The sequence below is a fragment of the Salvia miltiorrhiza genome, chromosome 7 (assembly GCF_028751815.1).
Source record: "Salvia miltiorrhiza cultivar Shanhuang (shh) chromosome 7, IMPLAD_Smil_shh, whole genome shotgun sequence".
NCBI classification, from domain to species: domain Eukaryota; kingdom Viridiplantae; phylum Streptophyta; class Magnoliopsida; order Lamiales; family Lamiaceae; genus Salvia; species Salvia miltiorrhiza.
The window spans coordinates 44,814,074-44,836,101 of NC_080393.1; the positions used below are offsets into that span (position 1 = coordinate 44,814,074).

Sequence of the window (22,028 nt, forward strand, 5' to 3'; positions counted from 1 at the left end):
GGGCTGCTCCTCGGCGAGCAGTTGGGCGAGGCTGGAGCTCCTCGGCGCTGGCTGGGCGAGGGCCAAGGGAGGCCTCGGCGAGGAGGGCTGCTGAAGCTCGGCGATGGGAGGCTGGATTCGGCGAGGGGGGCTGCAGCTCGGCGCGGAGTGAAGACCCTCGGCGCTGGGGCTCGCCGAGGGGAAAGGGTGCTCGGCGATGGGGGAGCAGGCGCCCGGCGATGGGCGCGCGGGCCATGCGCACTCGGGCGAGAGTCTTGGGCAGCCCGACGACGGGTGTGAGCACGCCTCGACACCTTTTTGCTCCAGATTCGTCTGAGTTTAACATTTTTTTCTTTTTAGAACCTCCCTGCAAAACATTACATCACCATCACAAACTACTAATAAAATCAATAAAATATGATTCCATTATATAACTATAAATCCCCGAAAATCATACTCCCTCCGTCCCACTCTAAATGTCACCTTTCTTTTGGGCACGGAGATTAAGAAATGTGTTGTAAAGTGTTATAGTGGTGGTACCCACCTTATTAATGTGTTTTGTAATCTTAATTAACAAAAGCAACTAAGAGAGAGAAAGTAATGCAAAAGTCAAATAAAGAGTGCTGCCAAACCAAAAATGCCAAATGCTGCCAAACAAATTCCCGAAACAGTTGAATACCTGCCGAATTTTTGGTGCCAAAAACTAAATTACAAATTCCCTCCAAAAGTTCAAATTGCATTAACTCCTATAAATACACTTCATCTTCCCTATCTATGCATAACACTCAAAAACAGCAAAATGACTTCCAAAAAAAACATGACTACACAAGAAAGGCAGTCTGCACTTCTTTTTCTTTTAGAGGGCAGCAAAAATGGCAAAGCAGCAAGGGGAAAGATGAAGGCAGCTTGTGTGAAGTTCTCGAAGAGTCGCCGCACCATTAGTCGTCTTTGGGCTGAAGCAACAAACCAAAAAAATGAAGGTAAACAAGTTTATTTGCAAAGTGCAAAGATTGGAAACAAAAACAGACCAAAATAGTGCATATTGACATGGAACTCATCACAAGCCTAGAGCTGAAAAAGCGGTCCACGATTAGGAGGTTAGCTCAAGGTATTGGCTGTTCTAAGAGCACTGTGGGCAGGTGGATTGCAAGGGGGCTGATCAAAGCTCACACATCGGCCATACGACCAGACCTTACTGCTCCGAATAAGTTGCTAAGGCTTAGATTCAGTTTAGAGGCTATAGAGCTTGATAGAATAATGAATGTGCTAAGGTTCAAGAGCATGCATAACACAGTTCATATTGATGAAAAATGGTTCTACATGACTAAAGGCATGCATCGATTCTACTTGGCTCCAGGAGAGACAGAGCCTCACAGGACTTGCAAGAGCAAGAAGTTCATCACAAAAGTGATGTTTATGTGTGCGGTATGCAGGCCTATCTTTAATGAAGATGGTTCAGTGTTGTTTGATGGGAAAATAGGGATATTCCCTTTCACACATCAACTGCCAGCACAAAGAGGAAGCAAGAATAGACCAGCAGGCACATGGGAGACCAAGCCAATACAGTCCGTCACCAAGGAGGTAGTGAGAGACTGCTTGGTAAATCAGGTATGGCAAGATGTAAACAAATGCATGAATTGTGGTGCTAAATTAATGGGAGTGCAAATTTTGACTGTTTTATGAATGTAATGCTCTTTATTTTGTTTGTAATCTTTATTTGGAATGTAATGCTCTTTATTTGGAATGAAATGTAATGCAGATTATACCAGCTATAAAAGCCAAATGGCCTGCCAATGTAAGCAAACATATTTACATCCAGCAAGACAATGCACGGCCCCATATAAGCAACTCAGACCCGATATTCAGAGAGGCTGCAGACAAGGATGGGTTCCACTTTGAATTGGTACAGCAACCACCCAACAGCCCAGACACAAATGTGAATGATCTGGGCTGGTTCAGGGCTGTACAATCCATACAGACAGAGAAATCATGCAACACAGTTGATGATCTAGTGTTGGCTGTTCAGCAATCTTTTGAAGAACTATCAGCCCAGACCTTAAATAATGTTTTCTTATCACTACAGGGGTGTATGATCGAAATTATGAAGGTAAGAGGAGAAAACAACTACAAGTTGCCACACATGAGAAAAGGGGCTTTGATGAGAGCAGGCACACTGCCCTTGAACTTGGAAGTTGATGTAGAATTGGTCAAGCAAGCATTAACACATTTAGGGCATATGGGAACCACTCAGGGCATGGATATCCTTCAAGCAACACTTGGATTTTGAATGGTTCATGATGCAAATGATGAAGATGCAAACTTTTTGAAGATGCAAGCTTTTTGAAGATGTGAATGCACAGTTTCCACTTTTTGAAGATAGCTTTTTTGTAGTGAAGATGCAATGTAAGCATATTTCAGATGGTTTTTTGTACATGCAGCTATATGTAATTGCATCTCTGACTTTTTAATAGAAATGCAAAGTGTTTATGTTTCCTCAATCGCACCTAAACAAAGCAACATCTAGTCAGGCAGCCACACAACCAACTAACCAACAAATACACAAAGATGAGCATTCATATCTTATCATTTCAGAATACAACCACCGAAGACCACAGAGACTCCTACAGCCAACACCAAGCCAATACAGAGCACACAAGGTACCAAAGGGAAAGATCTAACCAGGGTGAAATATGTAGGAAGAAGGATTCGGAGCATTCTCCGCAACGCCTCTGATTTTTTCCCATGGACTTCAAACAGATCCGAGAACCCTTGCATACCGTCGGTCTCCGGCATTCTCCGCAACGCCTCTGATTTTTTCCCATGGACTTCATCCAGATCCGAGAACCCTTGCATACCGTCGGTCTCCGGCACGATCTCAGAACAAGAATCGGCGAAATCCGCCGTCTCAGACATGGTTTCAGTCGGTTCCATCTCACAATCGCCGGCGGATGCAGCGGAGCCCCAAATTCGGACCTCCGACTGGTGTAGGGCCGCTTCCAATCGTCCTATGCACGCACGCATACGTGCGCAAACAGCCTCAGCTTCGGCGAGAGTTGAATCGACTAGCAAAGCCATGGAGTCACGTTTTACTGATTTTCGCGAAACTATGTCATCACAGATCTCAAATTGAAGGGATGTCGGGTAGGGGTTGGTCACCGCATCGGAGAAAGACTCCGAAGACATCACAGCGGCGCGAAGGAACGGCGGAGATTTGGAGATGAAGAGTTGCAGAGAGAAGCAACTAAGAGAGAGAAAGTCAGAGTTCTAAATGAGGAGGCGGGGTTATAAAACCCTAATTAGGATATGAGATTTTATTTTCATTTCTTAAGGTTAAATGGACTTTCTAATTGTAGTTCTAATCCTTAATTTATTTCCCAAAATGGAATGGGTCATTTGGAGTGGGACAGCCCAAAATGGCAAATGGGACATTTAGAGTGGGACGGAGGGAGTAACAATAAGGCATAAATCACCCTTTTCCACCGAGCGAGAAGAGTGTTTGAGTAAAGCGAAGTTCAGACCAGGGTTCTGACTTCAGAGATCTTAGTCAAGCGCTGGCAAAGGCACGAGTGTGTCTTAGCTTACTAAGAGCGAGCGAGAAATCCAACCCAGGGTGTTTGTAGGTTTGCTGTGCACCTTTAAACATTAGCTTAGAGTTTTTGTCAGACTAATCATCTGGCCATGGATTAGGAACGTTGTGTCCGAACCACGTAAAAATCCTTGTGTTCTTTATTTGCTTTCAGTTTTTCCTTCTTTGTGCTAAATCTATTTTCAAATGAATTGGATTAATTGAAAAGTGTAACTAAGGATTTTATAAGTGACAAACCTTTTGAAAAGGCTATTGGCGTTAAGTTTAAATTTCTGCTACTATGTTATTAGTCTAACTGATCAATCTACTAATAGTCAGTGAAGATCAATAACTCTACTCTATTTTACAAACTCGAGACTGAAGCCCTACGTGGATATCAGTTAAGCTCAGTGCTCGACTGATGCCAAATTACTGAAGTCACTTCAGTATCAGTCTTCGACCATCTTTCTAACTGAAATTTGGTTAGTTTGTTTTACGCCGCAAAAATAGACATCAGGTGTATCCCCCTCCATACACCTGTTCAGTCAAGCCTCCAGGACCCAACACGAACTGATATGATCAATTTCCCATTTGATAAGTGCCAACGATCTTCAGTTGACACTGCTTCAGTATTTGAACTTCAGTTGAAATACCACGATACATTTAGTGTCTATTCTTATTTTTCAGTAAAACCCATGATTTATCATCAGCTTCATTCTTCTGGATTTAAGAGGCCCAATCTTCCACAAAGATCGTTAAATCTATCTTCACGAAGAGCCTTAGTCAGGATGTCCGCTCGTTAAATGGTTGTTTAAATCTTTTCGATGACAACGTCCTTCTTTTAAACGTGATCTCGGATGAAGTGATGTCGTACTTCAACATGCTTGCATCTTGTGTGATGGACAAGATTTTGAGCAATTGCAATAGCACTAGATCTATCACAATAGATGGGTACTTCAGATTCTTCAATCCTATAATCCTTCAATTGTTGCATGAGCCATAACAATTGCGAACAACAGCTTCCAGCAGCAACATATTCATCTTCAGTTGTCGATGTAGCGATTGAAGTCTGCTTCTTTGAAAATCACGATATCAGTTTACTTCCCAAAAACTGACAAGTGCCAGAAGTTGATTTTCGATCAATTTTTCATCCTACGAAGTCTGAATCTGAGTATCTAGAGAGCTTGAGGTTGTCATCAGTAGGATACCACAATCTAATGTTCGTTGTGCCTTTTAGATATCTTAGAATTGTCTTCGATGCATCCATGTGAGCTTCCTTAGGATCTGACTAATATCTGGCACAAACTCCAACTGCAAATGCAATATTTGGACGACTTGTAGTTAGATATAATAGAGATCCAATGATTAATCTATATTTTGTAGATGATACTGATTTTCCTTCAGTTCCTGGATCCATCTTCCAGTTTATATTCATGGGAAACTTAACAGTATTCATATATTGACCTCCAAACTTATTGATCAGTTCCTTCGTATATTTTGACTGGTTGATCAGTATCCCCTCTTCAGTTTGTTTGACTTGTAGTCCTAAAAAAAAGTTCATCTCTCCCATCATGGACAATTAAAATTTATTTAGCATGATATCAACAAACTTTTTGCATAATCTTTCGGACCTTGAGCCGAAGATTATATCATCCACATAGATTTGAACAAGTAGGAGTTCATTTCATTCCTTTAGTGTGAATAGAGTTCTATCCACTGATCCCTTCTTGAATCCTTGTTCAAGTAGATATTTTAACATAGTGTCATACCAAGCTCTAGGGGCTTGCTTCAGTCCATAGAGAGCTTTCTTCAGTTTGTATAATTTGTCGGGTCTTGCAACTTCAAATCCTGGAGGCTATTCCGCATATACTTCATCAGTCAGCACTCCATTGAGAAATGCACACTTCACTTCCGTTTGATGTACTTTGAATTTCATGTGTTAGGTCTGAACCCGCTGAACCCGAGTCGACCCATACCTTTTATAAAATAATTATTTAATTTATATAATATAAACAAATAAATTAGAGTGTAGTTGGTTTTGATTGATTTTCAACTACACTCTATTAAATTTATAAAATATTTTTCAAAATAAATTATTTAAATTAAATTTATCAAATAATTTATTTTAATTTATGTTATTTTTTTTATTGTGGATTGAGAATATTTGAGACTATGATATGTGTTCGTATGGAATTTCTTAAGTTTTAAATCTGAAAATTGAGTGTAAAATAGGGAAAAGAAAAATTTTACATTTCGGCGGGTCGAACTCGGACCGAACCTGACCCGATGTTTGGGTTTGATCTGGTCCTAGGTCAGTCCTCTCTTAAAATTCGGTCCGGGTCGATCCAGGTTTTCAAAATATTCGGTTCGTCAAACCCAACGGGTCGGTCTAGGTCAGTTCGGGTCTGACCTGTTGCTCACCCTATTAGCAGCATACTGGAGCCACTCCTCGGCTTCTCATCCGCCTCCATCGACGCGACGACCACCTCCCATTTCTAATATTTTTCTTGTGTATAATTTGAACAAACGAGGTACGAGGTTTGCAAATTCAAACTCGTGACCGAGACTGGATCCATTTTGAGCCTGCTCCCACTAAATTCATCGTCATTGTTGGCGAAGCTCTCATGGTCACAGCTCAGCTCCCTAATTCAATTAGAGTTTGATTATTATATTCACTTTTGGTTCCAATTTAGTGATTTTAATATTTTTTTCAAAAAAAAAAGATAAATGTTGCGGTTCAGTTTCGTTACCGACCGAAATTGATCGGTTTCTATAGGTTCGATTTTGGTTAGTTTTTGGCCTTCTAACGGTTTGGTTCGATTTGACCTTTTCACAATTCTTTTTGCTTTCGATTTTTACATATTGGATCGGTTCAGTTCGATTTTGACAGCCCTACTGGAGGATGAGCTGGTCAAAGTAGAGGAGTAAATTTTTCCTGCGGATTTCTATGTGTTGGATATGGGCATATTGAAGTCCAAAGAACCAGTGATGCTATCGGGAAAGACATTCTTGAAGACAGTCAGAACAAGTATCGATTGTAATACAGGCAAATTAACTTATCAATTTGTAGGAGAGACGAAAATGAAAAAAATGATACATTTTTCAAGAACGGAGGGAGTATCATATAATAATATTTCTCTTAAATTTAATTTATAATAGAGATAATCTTAATAAATCAAATTTCATAAGCAAAGCTCTTTCTATATTATGATATTCCTTAATTTAGGCAAGAACACTAGAGTTTAGCTAACAATTCAAAATTATGTAACCCATGTATATTGTTTATATCTTTTTCTTTAAACAAATGCAATACTACAATGAACTAACTAGAGAAAATATTAGAAAAGAAGTCCTAAAACAAGCAAAAAAGACAAGAAATATAACTAGTTTACACATGTCAACATCTAAAGGCAAAAATCCATATTATTGGATATTATCGTGGATATAATTCCGTTATTGAGGCATCATTTTGACTCCCACATGATTTTCTAAAGTCCATCTCTTTTGAAACGCCGGCACCTAAACTACTACGCATGAAATATGCAGGTTTGCAAGGCATTGGCAATGTCACCGTGACGCTGCTGAGCATTACTACAACCGACGCCATTGTCGGTCTCTCCTCGCCATTTTCTTGCACGCACAACAAACCTATGTGAATGCATCTTAACATATCACGCACACTACCTGAACCACCAGACATCAACACCGGATCAATAATTTTCTTTGCCGCTCCCTCCTGCCATTTTGCCCATGCCTGCAATTGACAGCATTTACTATTAAAGACTACTTACCAAATAAAAATACTATAGGCTAATTTATTTTCTACTAATAAGATGGATTGGACATTCAGTTGATTCATATCCAATTCAAAGAATTAGGATTGGAGCAATTTAAATGATGAAAATAAAAATAACTTACTATATACGTTATCTCTCTGATTATGAAGATAAAAATACTCAATCATGTATGTTATCAATTCTGATATAAAGCATGATTGTTTGTCTTATTCTTATGTTTTATCACTTACGAAACTCAGCATATATTCCACATTCTCTTCGTTGTCTGCATTTCGAAAAGAACCATTTCTCTGGCCACTGACGATCTCAAGCATTAGCACGCCGAAGCTGAAGACATCTAACTTAACAGAGATTTGTCCATGCCTTGCATATTCCGGGGCCATGTATCCACTGCAATACCCATATAATATAGTAAGAAAAGTTATTAATTAGAAAAAACACAACTGGCGTTTACAACAACAAACAATTAGTTTCTATCATTTAACATTTTTATTTTTTATTTAGTGCTGCCAGTTTTGATGGATGTGGGTTGTGTGTGAAGGAAAAATTGATGGAAAATAGAAAAAAACAAATTCTTGATGGACTTTGAAGGCTCATTAGTAATTTGGCTGGCCTATTTTTGTGAATGATAAGGAGCACGTTGGAAATAACAACAATAAAGAGTTAGTTATTTTTTGCTATTAACTACTTAAGTCTTAATGTCCAAGAATATTATAAGAATGTGGTAAAGGACTTACAAGGTTCCAACAATTCTCCTCGTATTAGTTCCACTTTCATCTTGCAAAAACAACCTGGCCATACCAAAATCAGCTATCTTTGGATTCATCTCTGCGTCTAACAGTATGTTCCCAGCCTTGAGATCGCGATGAATGATACGGAAGCCAGAGTCGTTGTGTAGATAAACAAGTCCCTTTGCGATGTTCCTGATGATTTTGTAGCGCATATGCCAATCGACAACCACGTGCTTGATCGGATCTACTTGTTCATGGAGAGAGTGTGAATGTTAGAGCAAAACAACGACATTATTGTCAGAAGGGAATAGTGATCAATTACCAAATATGAAGCGGTCTAGACTTCCGTTTGCAACAAATTCATATATGAGAAGCCTCTCTGTTCCATGCAGTGAGAATCCCAACAATCGAACCAGATTTCGGTGTTGAAGTTTGGCCATTAACAGCACTTCGTTCTTGAATTCTCGATCTCCTTGCACTGAGTTCTCAGACAACCTTTTTACTGCAATTTCTCTACCATCTTCAAGTTTTCCCTGATACAATATGAAATATTGTTGTCACTCTAATCAAACTGTAAATATTTTCAATTGTCAAATTTAGTTTCTTCATTTAATTACCTTATAAACAACACCAAATCCACCTTCTCCCAGCTTGTTGCTATTGGAGAAATCGTTCGTGGCAGCTTTTACTTTTGTAAAATCGTATACAAGGGATTCTACAGTGCTTATATCCTCATCATCGTCTAATTCAATGAGTAAAAGTCAAATAAGTTTTGATGAACTCCTGATCGGATAAAAATCTGTAAAGTGTGGAGATTTAAAACAAGACTTGTATAATTACTTTTAATGGTTTCCTGCAAATTCTTCTCCAATCCCTTTTTGAAGCAAATCCAAAGTAAAAAACCGAGTAGAACAACAAAAAAAATCGTCGATGGAACCAAAATGAAGATGATAGTTCTAGTTTTATTATCATCACCCTTTCCTGCAAAACCAAATCGAGATAGGTTAATCCATTCCTGACCTCGACAAATTCCCAATTTTAAATATTTATTATCATTCTGACCTAAATTGACAAACATTATTCACGGATTTAGGGGACATTAATTCATTGTTCATCATTAATCTTGACAGAAAAAAAAAATATTAAGATATATTGGAAACTTTGAAATATCTTAAGGCATAATATCAAAAATTTGTGAGAACTTAGTTGGATTCATAGGGATTTGGAATTATCCTAGCAATAATAATGAAGATGAAAATAGTTAATTATATATTCTATCAATCCTAAATAGTAAATGCCCCACCCAATCATTTATTCTTCTCCTTTACAAGAGTAAGTGCCCTCATCCCCCAACTCAAAATATAAAAATAAAAATTAACACTTCATGATTAACTTAGATAGATAAAAATAGTATAAGTTAATCCATTGTTTAATAAAATAGATTGAAATTTTGAGAGCTCATAAGACCTTAGATAATTTTTATCATTTCAACTAATTTTTGCTTGAATTAATATACTACTACTCTATCACATTTATATAACAAAAGGAAAAAATTTAACCATAAAGATAAAGAGCGAGAAACAACATCCTTTTTTTTTGCATAAATGAACTAATTTTCTCTTAATAATTTTTTCAAAAAAATTAAAGAAAAATCCCCTTTCTCAACTATGAACCATGAACCATGAACCGTGAACCTGTGTGCTCCTCCCCTCCCTCCCACTCCTACATCACAAAAAAATCCTAAGCGCCGCCGCCCCACCCCCGACGTGTACCCGCTGCCACCATAAACCCCCTCCCCCCAAATCCCAGCGATGTCGGCCTGCCAAACCGATGCTTGGTATGCCGCCACCGCGGTAGCGCGCCTCCAACCCCCCTTCGCCCCAAAAAAGAAATATTTTCCATCGCCGCCCCACTATCCAACCAAAATTTTCCCTACACTACTTCCCCCTGAAATAAATAGAAACAATAGGGCCGAATGGCCCTATTGAGCATACAAAATCAAAATTTAGCCCTAAATCTAAAAACATCAAAATTTAGCCATTAATTAGGTGGAATGCCTAATTTGCCCTTTCTACCCATCGCACTGCAGTTCTTCGATTTGGCCCAATTGCTCTGGTGCTCCTCGTTTGTTCCGGCGTAGTTTCGCAGACGCAGACGGAGGGCTCTCATATAGAGCGGCCGTGGCTGCTAGCGCGGTGGAGAAAGCGAGCTGCACCACGGAGGCCGAGGAAGCGGGAGCGATTGCTGGGGCTCTGGTCGCCAAGCAAAGGTGTAGTGTCGACGGTGGCTGCCGCCGTGGGCGACGATGGGCTCTCGTTGTTCGACGACATCGTTTCGATTGGGGGAATTTCGAGTTTCTGATTTTTTCTAATTTTTTTGGGCGTGTCTGGGATGATTTTTTGGATCTGATCTGATGAGGCGGCGGCGGTGGATCTGATCTGATCGTTGCGCCGCCTCATCCATCGGCAGATCTGATCTCCGCCTCCTTCGATTTCAGCCATCGACAGATCTGATCTGTGTTGCACGTATGGCACTATTAGTGCCATAAGTGCCATAAGTGCACACTTTCCCATAGGGTTTAGATATTCCATTTAGTGTTTAGATTATCCATTTGGGGTTTAGATGTTCCATTTAGGGTTTAAATGATATTGTTGTTTCTGTATTTGTGCTGCACGTATGGCACTTATGGCACTATTAGTGCCATAAGTGCCCAAATGACCATTTTACTTAGTTTTATTTTAAATTTTCGTTGGCACTTTTGGCACTATTAGTGTCATAAGTGCCAACGGAAATCCAAAATAAATCCAAAGTAAAATATTGGCACTTATGGCAATATTAGTGCTATAAGTGCCTAACCCGACCCGGCACGCGACCCGCGTGCCAGATCCTACCCGATCCGCCTCATTAAGGGTAAAAACGTCAAAATCAATAAAAATGGCCAAATTTTGTGTTTTTTCAATGTGTGGCCATAAATTGTGTTTTATGCTTCATTTTGGCTACTTCAAAATTTTACTCAAATAAATATCTCTACCAGAGATCAAGTGAAGATTAAAAGTTAAGGAAAAAGTCAGTCAATACATTAGCTGAAAGAGATCGGTTGATCAATTACTAAGGTCAATTGAAGAAATTCGAAGTCTACCCAACATTTGCCAAACCTAAACGAAGTCAACTTAAGACCAAGCTAAACATTTGCCAAACCTAAACGAAGTCTATCCAACATGTTCTAACATGCACATGCAGAATATGTACAACCTTAATGTCAGTATTGATCAAATTTACCCTGCATTGCTCCCCCCTTTAATAAATATCTCTATCTAATAAAATATTTTTAGGAGAATATACTGTATATATATAAAAAAGGATGTATTAATTTGTATTTTTAAAAAATAAATCGACATGAATATATCTCTATATTAGATTTATATAAAATTAATATCTGATGTCATCTTCTATCGCTACATTAAAAAAATACATTTGCAGTTTTGCTTCACTTTTTTACTAAAAGAAGAAGAATTAAATCTCGAAAATAGTATAACAACATATTTAATTCATTAAATATACATTAAAAATCTATATGATTTTTTCTTCTATCATTACATTAATTAAAATCCAATTTTTGGTGGCACATGTCTTAATAAATGTTATGTGAATTGAAAAGGATCGGAGTTGAAAAAAATGCACACTCCTGAGAGGCGGAGGAAGCAGTCATTTTCATGATGGAAAAGAATACGCGCAGATGAACCTGGTGGTGGAGAAGGTGTCGATGGCACGACTGGAGGCCCAGGAGCAGGTGGAGGAGACACATAAACCATGGCTTGAACTTGTTGAATTCTAGTTAGATTATAAAAGGGTTGAAGCTGGAATCTTAGAGTGCAGCTGGGCACAAACATTATCACAAAAGTCGAACCATTACAACACCCCGGGACACGCTGTACGAGCCCCGCCAAGCAGTTGGAGCAGTCCCTCGACGACAGATCCGGCGTGCACTGCACCAACGCGAAAACGGTGCCGTCCGAAGCCGAAGCACTCGAATTCCCTGCCGCGACCTTCACCATCAAGCCGCCCGCAGCCGCCTGCTTGCTCAGATCGCCCAACAGCGCCCTCACGCTGGCTCCGAACTGGCCGGAGCTCGACAAATTCGCGGTCGATCTCCCCGTGATGGAGTAGTCGTCGAAGAGGAGGCCGTACATGGGGTTGTCGGAGTATCGCAAAGTGCAGGCTTCTCTGAACAGGACTCCCTGCCTCCGGTTGGAGCACAGGGTTAGGAGCTGCGTCGTGGCGTTTCGGACGCAGGCGCGGCATGAGTTGAGCTGGGAGTCGGTTCTGCAGAGGGCGGAGGCGTAGGCTGGATCGGTGGCCGGAGCTTGGGAGGAGGCGTTGTAGAATCCGGCGTCGTCGATGTTTGGTGGGAGGGATGAGAGGAGGGAGTTGAGGTTGGCGGCGTATGTGGAGTTTGAAGTGTAGTTGCCGCCGAAGCAGCCGTACTGCTGCGCTCTTGCCAGGGCGTGAAGGTTTGTGAGGATTAAGAGAAGCCATGTTCCCCAACTCATCATCGCCTCATTTTACTTTGCTGTTGCTTAGTGTTTGGACTATGTGTGTGTTCTCAGTCCACCGTAAGCGAACTCATCGTCGCGTCATTTTATATGTGTGTGTTTGGACTATGTGTATGTTACTTAGGAGGTGATTGGTACGATGGAATGGAATGAGGGTGCAATGAAATGAAAGTATGAATGGAATCAAGATGAGAAAGGAATGACAAATCTTAGATAATTCAAATGCTTGATATGTACAAGAAATACCAAAGAAATGGAATTGCGAGTTCTAAAAAGAAGGAATGGAATTGTAAAATCTTTATTTGATTCCATTCTTATAATTGATAGCTAGAAATAATATTTATGAATTGATTTAAATTATTTTATTTTACTAATTTACCTTTTACGTCATTTTAAAAGAATAAAAATTATAAATATAGTTGAGTAGATAAATATTTTATTGATGTATTTCACAAATAACATGCAAATATTTAAATTAAAATGGTAATTTAGTTCAATAGGATATACACTTTTTTCCTAGAAATTAAAAAAAATCGATTGTCGATAGATAAATTTAAGTATTTATAATTCTATGTTTTTTTTTTCTTTAACTTCATAGAACTTACGTTTGAATTATTTAATACTTAATTATGTTAAGCCTAAATATTATTAAGGAATCCATAAAATTTAGCATAAATTTCACATAGTATTATTTTTATATACATAGTTAAACGGTAAGCATATCAATTCTCATTTAAAAATAAAATTATTTGAGTAATATATATATATATATATATATATATATTTATTTATAAATTTCACAAATTATGTTGTTTATTGTATTCATTATATTGTAAGTAATTACTTTAGTTAAACACATTTTTAATGATCTAGACCCAATATTTTTAGTACATATAAGTTAGAAAAAAAAAACAATTAGTTAATTAATGTAATTGTAGATGTACAATAAATAAGAAAAAAATTATATAAAATAGAAACATGAAAGAAAGAAGGAGAACAAATTACATAAAATAAATATATAGAATCTTATTATATATGATTATGTAATGTGTTGTATCAATTTCAATCCATATATTAGACTATTGCTTACATAAAGTTGATAATATTTTATTTTTTCAAAACAATATTTTTTTATTCAATAAATAATCTTTATATTTTGAGTTTAATAATAATAATAATAATAATAGGTGACCCGCTGCTGATCGCTGAGCTTCTCTTCGGCGCTCCGGGAGGCTGACGACCCGAACGCCGCGTCGCTCGCTGCTCGCCCAGTCGCTCGTCGCCGCGCTGCCCCGACGCGACTCAGCCTCCCGTCTGCTGCTATTGTCTCCATAGCTCCTGTGCGGGAGAGAAACGAGATCTGGAAATCTGAGTCGCCGCACATTCTCCACCTCTTGGACGAAACGCGATCTGGAGAGTGACAGCGGCGCCCCTCCTCTGCCTCCGCCCAGCTTGCTGCAGCGTCGTCGCCTCCTCTCCGATCATCCGCCGCTGCTCTAGCATCCAACGACAGAGCAACTGAGATCTGCACGCGAACAAATACAGCAGCAGCTGCAGAGCGGCTTATCGCAGACACCGCTGCTGCCCGCTTCTCCGGTTACGCGTATCGGAGCTTCCCCTGCGCTGCATCTCGGTCCTTCACCCTCGGCACCTCCGTCCGCTGCCGCCTTCCGTGCAGATCTGTTGCAGACGCTGCTCGCCCTCGATTGAGGCGGGCAGCTGGATCCGGCGACCGCAAAAACTCTGGACGGCGGCGCAGAGAGGGTTGTTGTTCGATCTGTGCTCACTCCGTCTCCGCCTGCGCTGCCCCCTTTGTCGCGTCGGATCCCGTCGGAGGGAGAGTTTGATTACCCGATCTGGTGAGTGTTGACTTTTGGTTTTTCTGGTGGCCAATCTTCTGGTGGCCCGAGTTCGCACCTCCGCCACTGGAGAAGGTCCGCTCCCTTCAGGAAAATGCAGTTCCTGGATGAGATCAACGGCACGTCGTCCAACGTCCACCAATCGATGCCGCCAACGTCGCCGAGCAAGTCATCGACGCCAACCATCAACCAACAACACTTGTCGATAATGGTTGATAACACAGGGCTGAATCTGCCGCAAGTTTCCAATAACTTCTCTAATCATAGCCATCGAGAAGTTCATGACAAAGAGCAATTTGCTGCTGAATCTACAAAGGGAGTGGCTGAGGAATCAACGACGACGTCTTTTGCTGGTAGAACTTATGGAAATTCACAGGATCATAAAAACACTACATCCAATACTAGGGTTCCGGATTTGATAAAGGGAAACAATACTAAGAATGCCTCGGCGACGGAGCTTCATCGGCCGAGCATCACTTCTTTTGCTTCGCTTCTGAGGAGACCCCGACAAATTGAACGTACGCCGGATGTGCTTGTTCATCGCTTCACTTCGCTGCAACCGGACTTCTCTGGTGAAATACCCACGCTTAGGGTGCCAAAAGAACATCTGCTGCCCAAGATAAATCAATTTGAGCATGCTTTAATTGGTCGTCTTCTTCTTAGGAAAGGAGAGAAGCCGCGTCTTCTCACGGATCTTAAACGTGATCTTCAGGTGGCTTGGAATATTGACAATGATTGGCAAATCATCCCCATGGGAAAGAGCTTCTACACTATTAAATTTAATACCGCTGAAGACAAGGCGTTAGTTCAGAAAAGCACTTCTTGGGAGCTACCTTTCGGAACCATGCGATTACGCGAATGGGTAAGATTCTTCGATCCCTATAAAGAAATTTCCTCACTTTGTGAAGTTTGGATGCGCATTTATTATTTGCCCTTAGAATTTTGGACTCTGGATGTCATTACGGGTATTGGAAGGGCTATGGGATCACCTATTAAAGTTGATGGGGCTTCTGCACGTGGTGCTGCTGGACATTATGCTCGAATTTTGTTGGAAATTGATCTCTCGCGTCCTCTTCCGGAGGCTTTGCTGGTTGACGGGGAAGAACGTTCATTTCACGTCGAATTTGAATTCGAACAACTACCGGCCTTCTGCTCTAAGTGTAAGATCACTGGACATTCTATTGATAACTGTAATAGAATGAAGAACAAATCCAAGGAGGACAGCAGGAATGGGAAGGACAAAGACATGTCGCTGGGTAAAGACAATGAAATAATTAACAAGGGAGCTGCCAACGATGTTAGGGCACCTAACTGGAAACCAAAATCTTGGGACCAGAATAGGACTGCCCAAGCTCACAGACCGCAGATTGTCACTGAAAATCAGTTTGGGGTTTTGGAACAGGTGGCTGTCGAAGAAGAGCAGATTATAAATCAGTTGGTGGTTTGGAAACAGGTTGCTGTTGAAGAAGAGCAGATTCAGACACCGCGGGGAACAAAGAACCATAATCAGTCGCTGGCTTTAACTGATAGGAATGTTGATTTTGAGGATGTCAGTGGAGATAGATTGACATCGGGTCCAGATATCTTACAGGCGATCACTGTGCCGGTTACGGAAGAGATAGATTCGGGAGACGAGTCTGATGGGCAGTTGGATGGTGGCAATACACGGGCTGAAGCAGATTCACAACAGATCGTCATTTTTGAAAGTTCGGTCAATCAGGATAAAAATTGTGTAAAACAGGAAAGGATGATGGAAAGCGCTATCAAAGCTCAGCGGATAGTGGAAACTTTCAGGAATTTTGAGGCGGAAGCGCAGGTGAAAAAAAGGGGAAGACCGCCGAAAGATTTGGAGGCAAAGAAACCGATGATTCGTGGGGAAGATAGTATCAAGAGTCGTCTCCGGAACTCGGTAGAGCAGCAACCTAATCAGCAACCTAACCAACAGGCTGAAGATTTCATCAAAAATAAACTTTACAAAGCTTGGGAAGCAGGAGATAAACCTCGAGATTTCATTATTACGTCAGGGAGGTCGAAGAATGATAGAGCCCTGAATAATGTGGCGGCCAAGAGTTGGGCAGCTGAAGTGGAATCGGGTGAAAACCCGAACACGAATTCTCAGTCTTTATGATGAATGTCCTCGTATGGAATGTCCGGGGCCTTACGGACGAGTCCAAACGAGTTTTAAAGGGGCATTGCGACTCCTTCTCCCCTGTGATTGTTGGGATTATTGAGCCTAAGACGAATCTCAAGAAGACTTATTCTAGATTTTGGCGTTCTCTGAATCTTATTCCTTGTTTTCAAAATTCAAGACACAACATGAGTTCGAATATTTGGATTTTTTCTCATCCTTCTGTTACTCATGATGTGATTTTCTCCTCGGAGCAGGTGGTTATCATGAACTGCAGATGGTCGACGTGGAATTTTAAAATCGCGGTGGTGCATGGCGTTAACACGTATGCTGGCAGACGTCGTTTGTGGTTGGATCTTCTGGATCATATTGATGGTAATGTTGTCTTTATTGGCGATTTTAATGCGGTGAAAGGCGCCCATGAAAGAAGTAGTGACTGTATGCCTAACTCTACTTCTTGTGCGGAGTTCTGTGATTTCATTGAAGCCTCCGGTTTCATTGAGGCGCCTACGGTTGGTCTGCATTATACGTGGTCTGGTCGTAGATTTATGCCAACCCATGTGGAGTCTCGTCTGGATAGAGCGATTTATGCTGACTCTTGTGCGAATCTCTGGAGTTCGGTTTTTGTTCAAGCTCTTCCACGTATTACCTCGGATCATTCGCCGCTTGTTCTTCATTGCATGGTGGATGCTCCTCCTCGCCATCGTTTCTTTAAGTTCCTTAACATGTGGACCTTACATCCGGATTTTCTCAATACGGTGGAAGGATCCTGGCATATGGATACCGAGATTGGTTGCCCGATTTTTAAAGTTATGCATAAATTAAAGCGTCTTCGGCAGGTTCTTCGCGAGTGGAATCGGAATGTTTTTGGAAATGTGGATTCTTGTCTCATGAATACTCAACAAGAGCTTTTGGAGATTCAAGATCAGATTGCCAGGGATGGTTACACGGAGGAGCTCTTTGATAAAGAAGTGGAGGCCCAAGCTAAGATCAACGTTGTGCTTTCCAGGCAGAGCTCGCTTTTACAGCAAAAAAGTCGGGTGTCTTGGCTTCAAGACGGAGACAGGAACACAAAGTTCTTTCATGCAATGCTTAGGTTTCGTCGTAAACCTCACATCGTTTCTCACATGGAGATCAATGGTGTTATGAATTATGATCAGACGGCTATTGGAGATCATATCGTGGATTTTTTCTCTTCTTTCTTTTCGACTAGCAGCCATACTAATACTGATATTTCGGCGGTGGAGGCGGTGATTGAGGAGATGGTTGAAAATCGTTATAATAATTTGCTCATTCGCTTGCCGGATGAAGAGGAAATTTCTGCTGTGGTTTTTCAGATGGAGCCGAACAGCTCGCCAGGGCCGGATGGTTTCTCGGGTAAGTTCTTTCAGCATTGTTGGTCGATTATTAAAGTGGATATTTGGTGTGCTGTTCAAGCTTTCTTCAGGAATTCTTATCTTCCTCAAGGCTGTAATTCTAATACCTTGGTGTTGATCCCTAAGAAAGATGTCGTCAATTCGGTCTCGGATCTGAGACCGATTGTTTTGTCCAACTTTCTTTACAAGATTATTACTAAGGTGTTGGCGTCTAGACTGAGTCAGGTTGCTGCTGTTTATGTTTCCCGTCATCAGTTTGGTTTTATTAGCGGCCGTTCCATTCACGATTGTATTCTGATTGGGTCGGAAGGCGTGAACTGTATGCATCGTACGAGCCGTGGTCAAAACATGGCTTGCAAGATTGACATCAATAAAGCTTTTGATACTCTTAACTGGGACTTCCTGCTTAACGTTCTTCGTGTTGCTGGCTATGATCCAAAGTTCATTAGTTGGATTGAGATTCTGCTTCATTCGGCTAGGATTTCTATTCTGTACAATGGTCAGCTTAAAGGCTATTTTGCGTGTTCAAGGGGTGTTCGTCAGGGCGATCCTCTTTCTCCGATTCTTTTTGGAATCGCCGAGGATGTTCTTGGTAGGCTCTTTGCAAATTGTGTTAGCGCAGGCACCCTTACACCGATGCAAATGAGACAGGGAATTAATTTTCCCACTCATCTTTTATATGCAGATGATATTCTGGTTTTCTGTCATGCCACGGTCACGAACGCTCATACCATTCAGAAAATTATGGAGTATTATGGTCAAATTTCTGATCAAATTGTGAGCCAGGATAAGTCGCAAATTTTTTTTACTAGCAAAGTTCCTTCTCAGACCTGCAGGGCAATACAGAGCATAATGAGGTTTTCTCAGGGCAATTTTCCGATTTCTTACCTTGGGGTTCCTATCTTTAAGGGCCGTGTACGTGCTTCATATCTTCGACCGATACATGATCGTGTGATCAACAAGTTCGCGAGATGGAAGGGATTACAGTTGTCGATGGCTGGGAGGATTTACCTGATCAGGTCGGTTATCCAAAGCTCTCTGACGCACTCTATGATGGTTTATAGATGGCCGACAGCTCTTATTAAGGAGCTCGATGCGTGCTGTCGTAATTTTCTTTGGACTGGCAACATCAAGCAGACGCCGTCTTGTTCTGTGAGTTGGAAGAGGGTCTGCTCGATTAAGGAGGAGGGCGGTCTCGGGGTAAGGTCGTTCGCCCTCATGAATAAGAGCTATCTCATGAAAATGGCGTGGAAGGTGGTTGGTGGGCGTGAGTTCGGATATGATTTAATTAGAGATAGATATCTCGATCGATTTGGGCGTAGTAAATCTCTGGTGGCTGCTTCTACTATCTGGATGAGCTTACGTGAGGAAATTGATGGTTTGGTGGCGGATTCGTACTCGTATATTGGTGATGGCGCTTCTACTTCGTTCTGGTATGACGACTGGCTTGGGTATAATCTTTTGAATAAATGTGGTATTCCACATTTCATGCTTCCGTTTCTTACTCAATCGGTGGCAGATTACTTCTATGATGGGGTCTGGCATTTCACGCAAGCCTTTGTTAATGCTTTTCCTGAGATAGTGTGTGATATTTTGCTCACTCCTCTGGGCACTGACGGAGATGTGCGTTTCTGGAAACCCTCGTTGCAAGGGAATGTCACTACTGCGCTGGCCTTCAACAAGCATTGTCATCATTTTCCGAAGGTGTCTTGGGGTTCTTGGCTATGGGAATCCTTTATTCCGATTCGACGTTCCTTGATCTGTTGGCGTCTTCTTCATAATAGAATGCCGACTTATGATCGCCTTATCCGCTACGGTATGATCACGCCTAACGTTTGTTTGATTTGCTTAAAAGGAAGTGAGTCTCAGGATCACCTTTTCTGGAATTGTGAGCGTGTGAAGAATATTTGGGTTACGTTCCTTGGGTGGTTCAATTTCATGCAAGGGTTGCAAGAGAGTGATATTCATAGTTTTTTGGTGGCAGCTTGGCAGTATAAACTTAGTCCCCTCATTGGTAATTTCTGGAAAGCGGGTATCATCACGGTCATCTGGGCCATTTGGATGCAGAGAAACAATTGTATCTTTGATAATCAAAAGTTCGAAGAACGTCGTGTCATCCACACTGTGAAAGTTGCTTTCAAAGAGATTGATAATAACTTTGCTAAATTAGGCTACATGTGGAATTCTTGGTCGGATTATCTGATTCTCCGGGCAGTGGGTGTTAATACCAGGAGTGCTCCTCCTCCGGAGTTTGTGGAGGTACATTGGTGGCCACCGGTGGCGCCGTGGATCAAAGTGAATACTGATGGTTCAGCGACGGGAACTCCGGGAACTATTGCTGCAGGTGGGGTGTTTAGAGATAACTGGAATGTGGTGCGTGGTTGTTTTCACTTCAAAGGTGGCTCGGGTTTTGCCTTTGAAGCAGAGCTACTGGCAGTTATCTCGGCGATTCAAATTGCTCACAATCGTGGATGGCACAGACTTTGGATTGAAGCCGATTCCACCTACGTGATACTCATTCTTAATTCCCGTTCTTTGAATGTGCCTTGGCGTTTTAAGGCGGCTTGGAATAGGATTTTAAAGATGTTAGATGCTTTCTCGCTGCAGGTTTCTCACATCTTTAGAGAAGGAAACAAGGCGGCCGATATAATGGCTAACCAACAACGTTCGGAAGGGTGGTGGCCGCACGAGATTGAGGAAATTAGGGCTGCGGTTCGTCTTGACATGGCTTCGCATAGCCATCTGCGTCAAAAACGGTAGTTGGGGCTGATGGGTGGCTGTTTGGTTCTAACCGCCCGTTTTGTTTTGTTTTTTTTTTTTTTTTTTTTTTTTTTTTTTTTTTTTTTTCCGTGGGGTGAGAGCCGGGATAGTTTGGGGACGATGGTTAGGCCGGAGTTCCGGAAACTTTCCCTTCCGCTCTTCCCTACTTTCGTTTTGTGTTTAGACGAGTACTCTTTTTCCTTTTCACGGTTTTCCCCACTGGGTTTTCAGTGAAAAGGTTTTAATGAGGTTCGGCCCTTAGTCTGCTCCTTCTGTGCTTTCAAGGGTTTTTTTGGTTTTTTCTTTTCTTTTTTTATAAAATCGTCATTTAATAATAATAATAATAATAATAATAATAATAATAATAATAATAATAATAATAATAATAATAATAATGTATATTTTATACAAATATACATGTCAAAACTTAAATTTAGAAGGATTAAGAATAGAATAGAATGACTAATATACCATAGTAGGTGGAAAGAATTGTGATTCTATGGATGTAGGAATGATGATTCCTACAAAAAAAATATACCAAGCAAAAGAATGGAATCAAGGTAAGAATTACCATTTCATTCTCACCTCAATTCCCATCATACCCATCACCTCCTTAGTATACATTTGACAATGACACAGATTTTAATAAAATGGTCGTGTGTGTTGTGAGTGGAATAAGGGTCTCACCTTCAATGTGAGTATTAAAATAATTAAAATGGAGCAAGAGTTCTCACCTACTTGTAGTAAAAATAGAAATACATACCAAAATATGGAACGCGCAAAAAATGAAAGATCGATAGTAAAAGTTGGGACGAATGGAGTATTATTTTTCTATTCATTTACTTATATTTTTTTTTAATTTTTTGATTGTCTTTAATTTTAATTTATCAATAAATAATAAATATGCATTAACATTTGTATATTTTTAATTCTAACAATTCTTTAAATCTTTGTGTAAATTTCAATCGGATAATTCAATTTCACCGGGTCCATGTCGGAGACAGCGGGGCAGTCGTTACCCCATTCGTGCAGGTCGCTACTTATGCGACAAGGAATTTCAAATGGATGAGCCTTTCTCCTTTCCGGAGATCCAAGCTCTACTTTTCGCGGGCGACTCTCGTGACTTCCTTTCCTACTATGTCTAGCGCCTACGTTTCTCGAACCACGATTCCTCCACTGTCAATGTGAAAGAGCGTGAATCGGGCGGTCATCTCTTGCCAATGCCTCTGACCGACTTGGTCGTGGGTCCTCCCTCGTCGATCAAGGATTTTAATATCTCG

General features: G+C 40.9%; 2 protein-coding genes across 3 annotated transcripts; one reads left to right on the forward strand and one right to left on the reverse strand.

Annotated features, from left to right (window-relative positions):
• The first annotated feature begins 1,026 nt into the window (after positions 1-1,026).
• LOC130994271 (uncharacterized) lies at positions 1,027-2,266 on the forward strand. Its single transcript, XM_057919315.1, has 2 exons — positions 1,027-1,587; positions 1,739-2,266. Exons 1-2 carry the CDS (start codon positions 1,027-1,029, stop codon positions 2,264-2,266), a joined length of 1,089 nt encoding a protein of 362 aa, XP_057775298.1.
• A 4,519-nt stretch (positions 2,267-6,785) lies between these two features.
• LOC130996266 (cysteine-rich receptor-like protein kinase 44) lies at positions 6,786-12,931 on the reverse strand. Of its 2 annotated transcripts, XM_057921774.1 has the most exons (7): positions 11,815-12,931; positions 8,913-9,053; positions 8,690-8,814; positions 8,395-8,605; positions 8,079-8,316; positions 7,572-7,731; positions 6,786-7,298 (listed from the first exon to the last, which is right to left on the reverse strand). In XM_057921774.1, the coding sequence occupies exons 1-7, from the start codon at positions 12,623-12,625 to the stop codon at positions 6,978-6,980; spliced, it is 2,007 nt and encodes a 668-aa protein (XP_057777757.1). In that variant the 5' UTR covers positions 12,626-12,931; the 3' UTR covers positions 6,786-6,977. The 2 variants fall into 2 exon arrangements, with proteins under 2 accessions (XP_057777757.1, XP_057777758.1); XM_057921775.1 differs by lacking the exon at positions 8,913-9,053.
• Between the last annotated feature and the right edge of the window lie 9,097 nt (positions 12,932-22,028).

Coding starts and splice junctions, on each gene's coding strand:
- LOC130994271 (XM_057919315.1), top strand. CDS start 1,027: ATGGAACTCATCACAAGCCTAGAGCTGAAAAAGCGGTCCACGATTAGG. Junction 1,588..1,738: donor GAGACTGCTTGGTAAATCAG/GTATGGCAAGAT, acceptor AATGTAATGCAG/ATTATACCAGCTATAAAAGC.
- LOC130996266 (XM_057921774.1), bottom strand. CDS start 12,625: ATGATGAGTTGGGGAACATGGCTTCTCTTAATCCTCACAAACCTTCAC. Junction 8,317..8,394: donor TCTAGACCGCTTCATATTTG/GTAATTGATCAC, acceptor ATGAACAAGTAG/ATCCGATCAAGCACGTGGTT. Junction 7,732..8,078: donor AGGAGAATTGTTGGAACCTT/GTAAGTCCTTTA, acceptor TGGGTATTGCAG/TGGATACATGGCCCCGGAAT.